General features: G+C 43.2%; 1 protein-coding gene across 2 annotated transcripts; it reads right to left on the minus strand.

The window, feature by feature from the left end:
- Positions 1-892: 892 nt before the first annotated feature.
- On the minus strand, positions 893-13,804 carry Uchl1 (ubiquitin C-terminal hydrolase L1). 2 transcript variants are annotated; one of them, XM_047566832.1, is made up of 9 exons: positions 13,670-13,804; positions 13,549-13,560; positions 12,979-13,107; positions 10,182-10,332; positions 7,058-7,143; positions 6,931-6,978; positions 6,105-6,171; positions 4,928-4,986; positions 893-1,316 (listed from the first exon to the last, which is right to left on the minus strand). In XM_047566832.1, the coding sequence occupies exons 1-9, from the start codon at positions 13,700-13,702 to the stop codon at positions 1,230-1,232; spliced, it is 672 nt and encodes a 223-aa protein (XP_047422788.1). In that variant the 5' UTR covers positions 13,703-13,804; the 3' UTR covers positions 893-1,229. The 2 variants fall into 2 exon arrangements, with proteins under 2 accessions (XP_047422788.1, XP_047422787.1); XM_047566831.1 differs by having other exon boundaries at positions 6,895-6,978.
- Positions 13,805-14,359: the final 555 nt, after the last annotated feature.

A 14,359-nucleotide genomic window follows, 5' to 3' on the forward strand; every position in this document is an offset into this window, starting at 1 on the left:
CAGCCTTAGCAATGTAGCTAGACTGTCTCAAAAAAGGCTGGGGATGTAGCTCAGTGGTAAAGTTCCTGGGTTCAATTCCTGACACCAAAATAATTCACATCAAATAAAGATGTGGTTATAGGGCAATTACTTTTCCTAAAGTTACTGAGGCTGAGAGAGGCCAACTACATGGGAAAGCAGTGAAAAACAGTGGAGAAACCTGGCCAGCATGATGACCTCAGCAAGGTGATAGAGGTCAGCATGAAGTGATTGCAATAGGCTGACAGTATGGCCCTTTCACATGATGAAATGGCACTTTACCTCTGTGGTCTTCCACCCTGAAACTATAACCTTAGTCTAATTATCAGAAAAATGGCCAAACTCCAATCAAGGGGCATCCTATAAACTTGACCGGTCCTCCTTAAAACTGTCTATGTCTAAAACTGGCACAGTCCAAAGGAGCCTAGTGATATGACACCTTAACATAATGTGGCACCCTAGATGGAATCCTGGAACAGAAGGTTGTTCAGTATAAACCACAGAAATATGAACAAGCTACAGTCTTGTTAACAGCAGAGGATCAGTACTGATCCATAAATTATAATCAATGTACCATAATATGTTAATACAGAAAACAGGACAAGCAACTTGAGACCTCTAGAACCTCTATTTTTTTCTATGAATCTAAAAGTGTCCCTAAAATAGTTCATTAAAAAAATTTCTAGTTTCTGGAGGCATGCACAGGAATATTAAAAAAGTCTAGAAACACACTAAACTTGTAGTATTTTTATGGTAATTTTCTTACCTGCATTGTAGGACTTGCATTATAAGGAAGACATTCATGTATCATTGTCAAAATAATTTGAGAGATGTGAGGGAGTGCAAAGAAAATGAGAACCAATTTAGGTTTATTTCTTATCAGCAGAAAAGTTTTATTCTTTTAAGGACAAACAATTAAACCACATCCAAGGCCTTAACTTACGGACACAAACCAAAGTCGCCATTGAAAGCATGAGATATTAAGGAACAAGACACACAGTGGGGGGATGCTTCGCCTCTGAAGCGCACGCCGACTTGGCTGGAGACAGCAGAGCTCTGCTAGAGCCGGGGCGTGGTGGAGGGAGGGCGTGTCTGCAGAACCGAGGGAGACGGTGTGATCCACAGGTACGGAAGCACTGAAGACTGCTTGGGCAGGGATGTATCTTCACGCTGAAGGGAGGAGGGCAGAGAGCAGGGCCCTCCCGCGGGCACTAGGCCGCCTTGCAGAGGGCCACCGCAGAGAAGCGCACTTCTCCCTGCTCGCGCTCGGTGAATTCTCTGCAGACCTTGGCGGCGTCCTGGAAAGGAGGGCAGTCATCAATACCCCAGCAGAAACAGCTCGAAATGGAAATTTCAGGAAGTAAGGCCCATTCATGCTCAAGGTTTACCCAGGACACCTCGAGATCCCTAGCTAACCTTGAAAGCCAGGGTTAAGGCAAGAGCAAAAAAAAACAAAAAACAAAACAAAACAAAAACCCCAGAAGGCTGGGATACACACCACTGGTTTGACAGAAGGTCCACCCCTTTACCACTTCCACTAAGTGGCTCTGGGCTTCCCTAGCTTTGTTGGGCACAAAAACTAATCCCTTGGTCTGGGGTTGAAGCTCAGTGGTAGAGTGCTAGCCTAGTACATGTGAGGCACTGGGTTCAATCCTCAGCATGACATAAAAATAAACAAAATAAAGATACTGTGTCCATCTATAATTAAAAAAAAATTTTAAAACCACCTGATCTCTTCTTAAAGGCACATTAAAAGAAATAGTTCTCCTAACTCAAACTCCTGGAAAAGAGACAAATTTCCTCCAAGTAAACCTTTTATAAAACAGTCTTAAAGTTTACCTGGTGGTAATTCCAGGCAGAGAGGTGATTAATTCTTAAGAGCTACCTGGTGCTGTGAAACACGTTCCTATTTCTAATTACAAAGACTGGTAACAGAAAATTGATCCCAATGTGTTGTCAAACTGTAGAGCCTACCAATAATTGTTTAATTTGTAAAAAATTCAGTAGAAAGAGCGTGCCACAAACCATATAGAAATATTAAGAAGAATCCTCCATGACAGAATAAAATGTAATTTCAGTTTCTGAAGTTTAAAAATCACTAAATGAAAAACGAGTTTAACCCTTAAAAAAAAAAAAAAAAAAAAAAAAAAAAAAAAAAAATCAACTACAATGGAGTTTTGTCCCAGCACTAGAGCTACATTTAAAACAAAAAGAGCTGGGTGTAGTGGCGCACGCCTGTCATCCCAGCAACTGGGGAGACTAAGGCAGGATTTTTGCGAATTCAAGGCCAGCCTCAGTAAATTAGCAAAGCCTGAGCAATTTAGTGAGACCCTGCCTCAAAATTTTAAAAAAAGGGCAAAAGGGCTGGCTGGAGTTGTGGCCCCGTGGTTAAACATCCCTGGGTTCAATCTCTAGTACGAAAACAAAAACAAAAAGAGATTTGTTAGATTCACATCTGTTATCGTTTAGATAACATTCTCTTATCAGGATTTTTAATATATATTCATTTCCAGACCTTCATTTTCCAAACTGATTTTCTATAGGACAATGTTGATCTCAATATTAAGGGTGCACCTTTAAAAGAGAATAAGCACTCCTCTACATGCACAACTTTGTCTCCTACTCAATGAGTAGTGACCCAATTCATTCAAGTTTATGATACATGTGGGTTAAGTTTATTCATTTTGGTGGGGGGGTGGTACTAGGAATTGACGCCAGGAGTGTTCTACCTCTGAGCTACATCTCCCAGTCCTTCTGGTTAATTTTATTTTTGAGATAGGGTCTTGCTAAATTGCCTAGGCTGGACTTGAACTTGTGATTCTCCTGCCTCAGCCTCTTCAGTAGCTGGAATTACAGGCATGCACCACTGTCAGCTTAGTTCATATATTTTCTCACCAGTTTAACAATTAATGTAGCATGCAGTTTACATGACCTAAAACCTTTTTACATATAGGACGAGCCTTTAACGAGATGCTGGTTTGTAGTCATTTAATATTGAGATTTCAATTACAGTACTTTTTATTTATTTCAACAAGGTTTACCCTTCCTATAACTCGTGTTAAGGGTTGTCCCACATGGGACATTTTCATGGTATTAGTGTAAAGTTAGAGATGAACTGATATGAACCTTAAGTCTTATTAGAAGTACTAGTCTTCCCCCTTGTGTTACAGACCAGAAATTCTGCCTCTGTTCTCATTCACATCCAAGTCTGACTCTCCCATTAAAATCCCATCTGGCTTCTCTAAATCTATTTCTCTTTCCACATTACTATTCCCATGTACCTCTCATGTGTTAAGAATCGGCTTTAACTATCTCAGGGATACATGTATGACAAAAGTGACCCTTCCTCCTAGAGTGGCATAATTTGATCCATTAGCACCTTTGAAGTTATCACTGAGGTTAAGACACTGACCCTGGGCATTACTTAATTTCTCTGCCCCGCCTTCCTCAGCTGTGAAACTCGGATAAGAAGTCCTACCTCATCGCATCATTAAAGACTTGACAAATACATAAACCACCTAGGATCGCAGTTAGCCCAGAAGTCAGTGAACTTCAGCTATCGGTCAATCCGGGTTGCTATTAGTTTTGCAAACAAAGTTTTGGTGGAACACAGCCTCACATATTCATTTAGATACTGTTTATGGACTGCTCGGGAATTATCACAGCAAAATTGAATACTTGCTACAGAGCCAAGATTCAACATTTGCATTCCCCACGCAATGCCTAAAATATTTTTGATTTAGCTCATTACAGAAAATTTTGCTGATCCCCTCTGTGTGCACATACCAAGTGCTCAAAAAAAATTAGTGATTATTACTGTCGGGGTTTCTAGAGCCCCTGGCCTTAGACATGGTCAAGATGGTGCCTGACGCTGAGCCAAAAGCGGCCAGCTATACAGTAAACAACCAGCGAATTCCAATGATTGGCTAGTTAACGATGTGATTAGAGCATGCCCCCCCTCGTGTACCCATCCTGTGTCTGCAGCTGTCCGCGTTTATCTCGTGTACTCTCCCCTGATTGACTGAAGTGTATATAAGCCTGGTGGGTGGGAGAGTAGTGGGCAGAAGCTGAGGAAGGGACGGAAGAAGCGGAAGAAGCAGCGGCGGAGACTGGAGCAGAGCTGGAAGCTGGAAGGAGCTGGGAAAAGGGAAGCTGAGAGTGCGCAGAAGCTAGGGGTAAGAGAAGCGTAGGAAAGAAACTGTGCACAATAAACTTCCAAAGCTTCAGACGTTTGCCGTGTCTCTCTCTGCGGGCAGAGGAGACGCGACATATTACTACTAATAAAGTAGTTATACTTTAACAGTATTATGTATTTTATCATAATTAAGCAATTTTCCTTTATAACAGCAAACTGATTCCATTCTAGCAACTCAAGTTTTCTGTTGAAAATGCCTGGAAACTGCCTACTAGTTCAAGGTTTCTATAGTCACTTCTACCAGAATGATTACACAGGGATCCTGGATCTTGATGATTTTATCAGACATCTTTTTAATCTGCTTTTCTCCTTCTGTAACAGTGGAATACATGGGAATAAAAACACAATTTACCTAACCAGAATCCACAGTACTCTTAACTATAGGAGCAACCAGACTCCAGCAGTCTTAAAGGATTAGGGAAGGTACAGGGTGCTTTTACTCAAGTCTTTAGCAATCATGTAACCTGGCAGGAGGACAACGGTCACCCTAATCCCACAAGAGAGCACAGCACACCAAACAGATTAATTAGGGTTTCTCTGAAGGATCCTGTTTAAGACACCTGCAACAAAATGAAGTAGGTGCAATTACCGAGATGATCTTTAAGCCCTGAAGACTGCTATTAACCCAGGCAACTGATGCTGGCAGAACGGAAAGTGTGTCAATACTTTAGACAACTAGGGAGAGGTGGCCCTAAGAGGCACTCCGGAGATTACCTGTAGCAGGGAGCCCTCAGAGCTGGTACCATGGTTCACTGGAAAAGGCATTCGCCCATCTAGAAGGAAGAAGCCCGGCATGTCAGTTTTCCGGCAAAAGCGCCTACCCAGCCCAGAGGAAGTTCTGAATTCTTTCAAATACCACTGCCACTCCCACAAAGAGAAGCCTGGTTAGGAAATGAGAGGCTGCAGCTCCCAGGCATCCACCTCAGGCAATTCTAATCTACAATTAACCCACCAAATCCCATTTTCAATTCTTCAAATATTGCAACAAGATTGACACAGGAGCACTAAAATAGGTTTGAAATCATAATCCAGAGTCTATGTTATCCTTCATATATATTTTCATACATACTTTTTCAAATACTATAATCATTCATCTTATTTTCCTCAAAAAAAAGAAATCTCAAGACATTTATTTCAAAAGTTACCATATGTGGTCTATTCCACATCTGGGATGATGGAAATTCTTGGGTTAACCTATTAACAGGGAACACAAACCCAATCCCACTACCCCTAGTAGAGGGGACTGTGTTCCCATCTCTTGGGAAGACCAGAGATGCAATCCCTGAGGTCCAGGAAAAAGGGAGGCAAGAAGAGCACTTTGAGATTTGTCTTTCAATGACTGCTGACTGCCTCCAAGTCTCCTTTGCCCTTTTTAATCCATAAGCAGTGTCTCCACGTGAGACAACACATCTGCAAATCTTTCTCCATTAATAAAAAGGGGATACGTCTAGGAAGATGGAAATTCCTTTTTGTTGGCATAAACCAGCTAATACAAATGACTCCAACGTATTCAAGTTATTTTTACATGAACAAGGTCACATTTAGGTATTAATCCTCTTCTAAATGTTTTCCTTGTTTGAAAATGATATTAGGGGTTGCCATCAGGGAGGCGGGAAAGTTAAGTCTGCACTCAAATGCACCGAACTGGTGCCAACCTGACCTGTCCTCCTCACTGGTTTGTGACTGAAGTCATCCACTGGGTATGCCAGCTGCCCAGAAGGGAGCTTGGGTTTGATAAAGGGTGAAGTGCCCCCATGAGATCATCTTTGTCTGACTTCATAAACAATGATATACAAGTGCCATAAAGTCATACATCAATACTCAAAGAGAAATTAAGTCTGAAAGAAAACATGAAACTATACTGACTTCCCCAAAATGGAGTGACACGTACCAAGTTCATAGAGGTGGCCATCCACGTTGTTAAAGAGAATAAAATGAAAATTCACTTTGTCATCTACCTGAAGAGAGTCAAGAAATTCGTTTTGACAATGAGTACAAGATGAACTTGTTAAAAAGAAATTCTCTCACAATTCAAGTAAAACATATTGAACCAGCTTGTTGACATATTTTTAAATTATGAAGTAAGTACCAGTACTTACGTTATTTCCTACATACAAGGCCCTATTCTAAGTCAGTTAAGGTAGAAACACTGGATTGGTAAGACAGCTCTGAGGGTGCTACTATCACATGCTTTTTATTGAGAAGGAAATTCAGGCTTAGGGAGAGTAAATATCTCACCCAAAGTCAAACCTACAGTGGTAGAGCCAACCATGATCAGAAGACACTGGCATCCAAAAAAATCAGCTGTTGACTTGGATGTTCTGTTTCCATTACAGCATCTTTAAACCTTCTAAACTAGTCAGTCTTGTTGGTATACCTTACTCTCCCCAGCAGCCTGTGAGAAGTATTTGAAATGCTCAAGTACCAGGAGAGGTGTTACCCTGGCAAGATTCATTTAGCTCTAAACATAATATCATACTACTATCATATGAAGTGTGCAAGACAATTTCAACTGCCAATTGGATTCCCAAAGAGCTATTTTTGTGAACAGATCCAGTCAAAGCATTATTTGGGTAGAATTTTCTGCCAGAATTGGCCTTGGGTGGATAACAATGGTCATTTACTATATTCCAGAAAGAGATTCCTGCAAATATTCCAGTGGAAACAGACAGCACCAGCACCTGGGCAACCTCGCTCGGATTTGAATTTGCATTTACCCGACATTGGCCTTCCTGTGCCACGGCATCATGGGCTGCCTGTATGGCCTGCAGAAGAGAGAGAAGAATCATCACCAAACTCCCCAGAATTATTTAAACGCAACGCTTCAGGAAGTTCTCTTTGTACCTCATTCTTTTCAAAGCATTTTGCTCGGTCTTCAGGGGACATCTTCTCTGTTTCAGAAAGAAACTGTTTCAGGACTGATCCATCCTCTTTAAAAAAGAAAATACATGCATTAGTATAGAAAAAATAATGCATATGAGTGCACATTCATGGCCAACTAAGCCTTTACACAGCCGGTCACATACAAATGACCTGAATCATCATTTTTTTCTGGTTCTAGGGAATGAACCCAAAAGAACTCTACCACTGAGCTACACCCTCGGGCCTTTTATCTTCTGAGATAGGGTCTCACTACATTGCTGAGACTGGCTTCAAACTTGCCACCTTCCTGCCTGACGGCAGGCGCCTGAGTAGCTGGGATTCCAGGCAAGTGCCGTCACACCCAGTACCAGCGGAGTCTTTAATGTGGTCTCCAATGATGTGGATGAGCTGTCCCTTTTCCTCCAGTCTCTTTTCCTAACCACTCGCTACTCCTGCATTCAAGCCAGAAAGTCCTCTCCATTTTCCAGGGTGCCAAGTCCTTGCCTCTCATCTGTGCCTCCCCAACTTCTTTCCCCTCCTACCTTGTACTCACTGTTCAAACCTCTTATCGCCTTGTGATAGTGATAGTACTTCTTCATTTGGAACGTGCATTTATGAGATTTCAGTGCCACAAACGGGCTACCTTGTCTACTGCTGTATCTGTACATATAAATATGATACTCCATAACAGCACCATCTAATAATTGCCAAACCAAAGATTTTTATTTCAGGGTAGAAAATGCAATAATTCAATTATCCAGACAGACATTAACATAAAGATCTTAAATACAGGGCTGGAAATGTAGCTCAGTGGTGGAGTGCTCTCTAGCATGTATGAGGCCCCAGGTTCCATCCCCAGCCCAGCACACACAAATGATCTTTTTTTCCTTAAAAAAAAAAAAAAAAGAAAGAAAAAAAAAGTTTTTTAGTTGTAGATAGATACCAAACCTTTATTTTATTTATTTGTTTTTATGCGGTGCTGAGGATGGAACCCGGGGCCTCACATGCGCCAGGCAAGCGCTCTACCACTGACCTACAACCCCAGTCCACAAATGATCTTAAATAGAAACGTGGAAGACTCCACACAGCCTGGCTAAGCGACAACCAACTAGCCAACTCTGTGTAAGAACTGGATTACTGGGGCTGGGGTTGTAGCTCAGTGGTAGGGCGCTCGCCTAGCACATGTGAGGTACTGGGTTCCATCCTCAGCATCATATAAAAACAAATAAGTAAATAAAATAAAGGTATTTAAACAAAGAATTGGGTTACTGCTCAGTGTGGTTAAGCCTAGGAGACACTGATCACATAGCTATAGCAAGAACAACTTATATTTCAAAAGGTCTTTAACTTTCAGATCTAAATTTACCTAATTTGTTAAATGGCAGTCACATCAAAATCTGGAGGAGCCAGGGGTATATGCAGTACAGTGGTGAAGCACTTGCCTACCATGTGCAAGACCCTGGGTTCAACCTCCAGTACTGCCAAAAAAAAAAAAAAAAAAACAAAACAAAAAACCTTGCATCTCCATGAGAAGGAATGTGAGACAAATTGACTCCTGACTTCAGCATTCCACGGTCACAAAAATCACATCATTTCTGTGTTCAGGAACATAGGACTCTAAATATAGGGAGATTTTACAGACTAAAATGATCAAGCTATAACTTTTCAATAAAGCTTAATCAAGTCAACATTTGAAAAGGCAACTTCCAGAAGCTCTGGATACTTATGGTCAGAAAAGTCATCTTAATTTCAGAATTATACCAAAAGTAGTCTTGGCCACATTTCCTTTATTAAAAATGAATTTTAAGCCTGACACGGTGGCACATGCCTGTAACCACAGCTTCTAAGGACGCTGAGGTAGGATGATTGCAAGTTTGAGGGCAGTCTGGGCAACTCAGACCCTGTCTCAAAATAAAAAATGAAATGGGATGGAGATGTAACTCAGAGGTAGAGATCCCCTGGTTCAATATCCAGTATCAAAATAATAACCATTATAATATACGTATGTATGTTGCAGTACTGGGGACCAAACCCAGGGCCTTGTGCATTCTAGACAAGTGCTCTACCACTGAGCGACACCCCCCACTCCAAACAAAAAATATATTTTTAAGTTATGTTGCCCAGACTGGTCTCAAAATCCTGGGATCAAACCCTTCTGCCTCAGTCTCTAACCTGGGAAGCACCTCCACCCAACTCTATTTGAACTGCAACAAAACAGTGTGAACTATTAGTTGACATCATTCAGGTCCTAGCTGCTCCTGGCCATTGTCTAAGTTGAGTCAACAAACTACTGTCACCTATTTTTGAAAATGAAGTGTTCGAACATAGCCCGGTTCACTGATTTACATCTAATCTATGGCTGCTTTTGAGCTACAAAGACAGACCATGTGGTCATCAAAACCTAAAAGATTTATTCTCTTTTTAAGAAAGCCTGCTGACCCTTGGCCTAAACACACATAATGTCCATGTTATTTTAACTTTTTCCTGTTCATTGAACCTCTGAGAAACTTAAGGGCTCGGACTCATTTTTCTCTATCCTCCATAGCATTCACTGGAGGTGGCTAAAGCCCTTGACCTGACTTTGCTCACACCTGCACCCCCAGGTTTTTACCTCCTGCTCCGCTTCCCTAAGGAACCTCCACACATCTGTGTCCGCCACTCTGAGCTGTTTTGGTTCTCCTGTTGCTATGAACCATTCAAACATGAACCATTCAAGACAGGTCCTAACTGTTGATATTGTTCTGGCTTAGCATCATCTAATTCTCCAGAATTGAGAATTGAGTAGGAAGTGCACGTGAGAATCACTACACTGATCAACCCTCAGCGTTTTCCCCTTCGCCTCAGACCCATGAAAATGCCAACACAGACCATCACCTCAGGTGGAGATAACCCAAACACACTTCCTGGAAAACGAGCTTCTTCCCCTCAAAAGAACAGTAAGAATCCACTTTAACTAGCAGCCCTGACTAAACAGGTTTTGAGACAATTTTAAGACCATAATTTTGTTGCATCAACCCTGGAGATTTGGGGAATGAAGTGGCACAGTTAACTGCCTTCTGAACTCCATGTGTTGAGTTTAAATAGAGGGTGAGCAGGCCACACATACCAAATTCCAGCTTGTCCTGATTATTGGCCACTGCGTGTATCAGTCCAATTGTACCACAGGAGTTCCCAATGGTCTGCTTCATGAAGTACACTTTAGGACTAACTTCTTGCCCCTTCAGTTCTTCAATCTGTTTTTTCCTGAAGTTCTCATGCTGTGAATGGGAAGTAATTTTTTACATCTTAAAATGAAAATGCAAAGCAGATGGCAGCACAGTGAGTTCTGTCACCTAAATGGAAACACAAGTGGGATGTGTGAGCAGAAGCCTTGGTTCTAGATGCTGGCCACGCCCAGATGGTGGCCTGACTGCCTCCCATCCACACCGGCCAGTGGGGCTCCTGGAGGTTCTCAGACTCCACCCTGATGCTGCAGTGCGGTCACCATCTTGGATACTGCCCAAGACTCTGTCTAGACACCACTGCAACCTTTTAGCTTGAGATGGAGGGTGCCATGAAGTCAGAACACAGATCCGTTCATTATTTTCTTCCTTTAACACTATTTCACACAGACATCCGAATCAAGCTTTGATCAATTTAATGCCCAACAATAACACCAGCTGGTTTACATTTCACTATTCTTTAACATTCTACTTCTATTCTGTCCAAGTAGATGTTTTCAAACAAAACGAAAACCAAACTTAACTGTTGAAAGGAACAAGTGAAAGAAATGACCTATTTCCTTGCCTGTTTTTTGGGAAAGACAACTTACTGGTCCAGGTGTGTTGAGCTGTGATTTTACAAAACCTTGTCAACAAAGAAGAGGAAGATGTGACAGCAGTTTGTCCCTGCCAGTTATAGAGTTTAATCTGAGGACAGATTATCTAGAGCACAGAGTCTGGTAAATGAATGGGATTTCCTTAAAGCATTTGCTAGCTGCTTGCACAGTAATTCAAAGAGACTCTCTAGATCTTTCCCTAAAGTTTTTTTTTTTTTTTTTTTTTTGGGGGGGGGCAGCAGGATAGCCTAATGAGTTTTAAAGACCTTAAAAGTTACTTCTGTTAACAGCTGGATACTAATGCTATGAAACACTAATTTCCCACAACAAGCAAAATTCAGACAGAACACAAGAAACATTTCCAACTCTAGAAGTCTTCTATTACTGTACATGGAAATGAAGTCTGAACTTGACCCCAAATAGAAGGAAGTTATTGCTTCCTAGCTACCAGATCCTTGAATTGTTACTAACACACTGTTAAAAGATTTTCACTTTCTAGACCCATTAGATAAAATTTCAAAAATAGGACAGCAGCATCCATTAGGGTCATTTGAGCTCCTATATGGAGATACTTCAGAAAATATTTCACCATCACTTAAAATTAATGTTTCAGAAGAGATTCACTTAAGATTTCATAATATTCCCTTAGTTAAAAGCAGATGCTTTCTAATTTAACATTAGCTTGTTCAGACTCAACCCATAAGCCTCACTTTTCATTAAATTTCCTTCAGTGTTTTGCCCAGTATGAATTCTGTGCAGAAGGGATAGCTTTTCAAACTAGAATGCTGCCTAAAAGGATCAAGTGCAACCAGCAAAAGAAGACCTCGGAGCTTTAGAAAGCAAGTATGCCACACCACTGCCTCCCAGAGGCCTTGCCTGAGCGCTGCTCAAAACCCCCGAGTCATCATGGTTCCTTTATCCGAATAAACTCAGTGAGATATTCAGTGGGAGCCTGAGATTACTTTGCATTTGGTCAAGGAAGCTAATTTGACCTGCAAAGATTTGAAATTTAAACCAAGTAAAGGCTTTGGTTAGAAAAACATGTCAGAGGGATAATCTTTACAGTCAGAGTAATTTTTTTTAAAAAACAATATTTAGCCCACGTACTAGGAGGAAGGTCTGGAACTTCCACATAGTTTTGTTTAGACCAAGGATGCTTCTGGCTTCTAGTATACCTAGCCTGATAATGGTGCTTAAGTTAACTTCACTGTTTGAAATGGTGCCCCAACTCTTACCAAATGCAACCATTTTCAAATCAGCAGTCACATGACAGCAACGGGAACTAAGCAACATACTAATTACCAGGGCTCCCCACACTGCAAGACAACAAATATCCCAGCTATGATTTTTTTGATCTGATGCTCAATCTTTGAGGTACACATATCCTCACTAGACTGTAGGAAGAAAATCATTTTAAGAAAATTAAAGTGTTTCCAAGATAATACAAATAACCATCTATTACATTTAACTACAAGGTCAGTGACAAGAGGGTAAGGAAGGTGAAATGGGGGTCCCAGCACAGGAACCACAAATTATTCCCCTTTAGAAAGCACACTCAAGAGCAGTACATGTTATGGGGTGTGAAGAACCCCCTAAGGCCACTCTAAGAAACTCTGGCAATGGAGGTGAATTAAAGAACCTTTGTGTCCTTGTGATCTAGACAGGCCCAGTCATATTAGCTCTAGGTGGGAGTCTGAGAAGCAAATAATGAGCTGACAGGTTACAACTCTTAAAGGGAAATAACCAGCAGACCCCCAAGTAGAAGGCTCAGAAAAGCCTAAATTCGACTCGTGCATAGGATTCCCCTGGATAACTGGGCCCCTTCTCGTCCCAATTTAAGGCAACTCTCAATGGATGAGCAAAGAGGCACTATTACAAGAGGCGCCCCAGTAAGCAGATATCATGGAAAGTGCAGGCACCTCCTTGGGGAGGCGGGGGTTTGAGGTGCGACCTTTATTCCCTACAAAAGGGTGCCAGTTAATCAGGTCTGGAGGCCAGGCCAGGTGGGGAGCCCTCAATGCCTCGCCAGGGCTTGGAAACACCGTGCACCATCGGGGACCCGCCCATCCCCCACCCCACTCCCTACCTGGGCGGTGAGGGGAAACAGCAGCAGCAGCGCACAGGCAGGTGCTGGCACCGAGCCTAGAGCGTCGTCCTCCAACCCCAGCACGTCGGCGAAACGCCACTGGCCTGCGACCCCCAGCCGGGCCAGCACCTGCAGAGAGGAGATAAAGCGGGCAGGCGCGCTGGGAGACAGGTCACCCGCACCTGCCAGGGGGCGGGGCCAGCACGCGCGCCCTCCCGCCCACACCCGAGTCTGGGAGGAGGCCCCGCCCCGCCCCACCCATCGCCAGTGCAATGACACAGCACAAAGCGCAGCCCACACGTGGCTCGGGCGAAGCCCGGGTACCCGAGTCTGCGCGGCCGCGCCACGCCCTCAAGAGCTCTTCCCAGCACTTGCTCCCGTCTGGGCGCATCCTCCTCCATCTCCCCCAGACTGGTTTCGCAGAGTCACCCCCCAAATTCAGGGGCAGAGAGAGCGCCCAGTATGCCTCAGCCCAGCCGCCTCTGGAGCGTGCAGGGCGCGGCTAGGTGGGCGCCTTCGTCTCCACGCTCCCGGGGGAGGGGGACAGAGGCAGCGAAAGGCACCACTCACTTTGTTCAGCATCTAAAAGGCAAATGCAAAGAAAAAAAAAAAAAAGTCAGCGATACCGTTCCTTTGTCACCGCCGACCCTAAACCCTCCACTCCCCAGGCAACGGTGCACCCTGCGCTCACCTCGGGGTTAATCTCCATCGGTTTGAGCTGCATCTTCGCGAACAGCAGAACCCACAACCCAGGGAAGAAAAACAGCGAGCGGAGCCGCCCAGGCTGCCGCTATAAAGCGCCGGCCTGACGCACTGTGGATGCCTGCGCAGGGGGAACAGGGGCAAAACCAAGCGAGGGGGAAACGTCCAGTTGCAGGCACAGGGGCACGTACCCCCCCATGCGCAGCGCAGAGTGGTACAGTCGGGCCCCCAAACCTTGCAGTCTCACTCGCCAGTGAGATAATCTAGTGGTTGTGAAGATGGATTTTGTTGGTGGGTTTTCCTTGAGTGTATGGAGCAGTCCTTTTGATGGAGTCTTTAATTTTTGGCGAAATTTCTGGAAACCCATCTTCTCTACCATGCCCATCCCTCAAAAAGCTCGGGGTCTCTGAAGCATTGAGAAAAAGCACAAATTCAACAGGTATATATTTAATATGAATATAAATTTATGTCCCCAGATCTCGCAGGAGTTTGCATTTAACCTCAGACAGTCCATCCTCCATGTTAAATCTTACCAGTACCGAGATTCGTTTTAAATTGATTGCCTAGAATTGGGGAAAAAAAAAAAAAAAAAAAAAGGTATATAACAGATATTGCATTAGTAATGCTGATGTAATGTGACTCCCAGGGAAGAATTGGTTGATCATGGGGAAGCGGTAGA

This window comes from Sciurus carolinensis, chromosome 10 (genome assembly GCF_902686445.1).
Source record: "Sciurus carolinensis chromosome 10, mSciCar1.2, whole genome shotgun sequence".
NCBI lineage: Eukaryota > Metazoa > Chordata > Mammalia > Rodentia > Sciuridae > Sciurus > Sciurus carolinensis.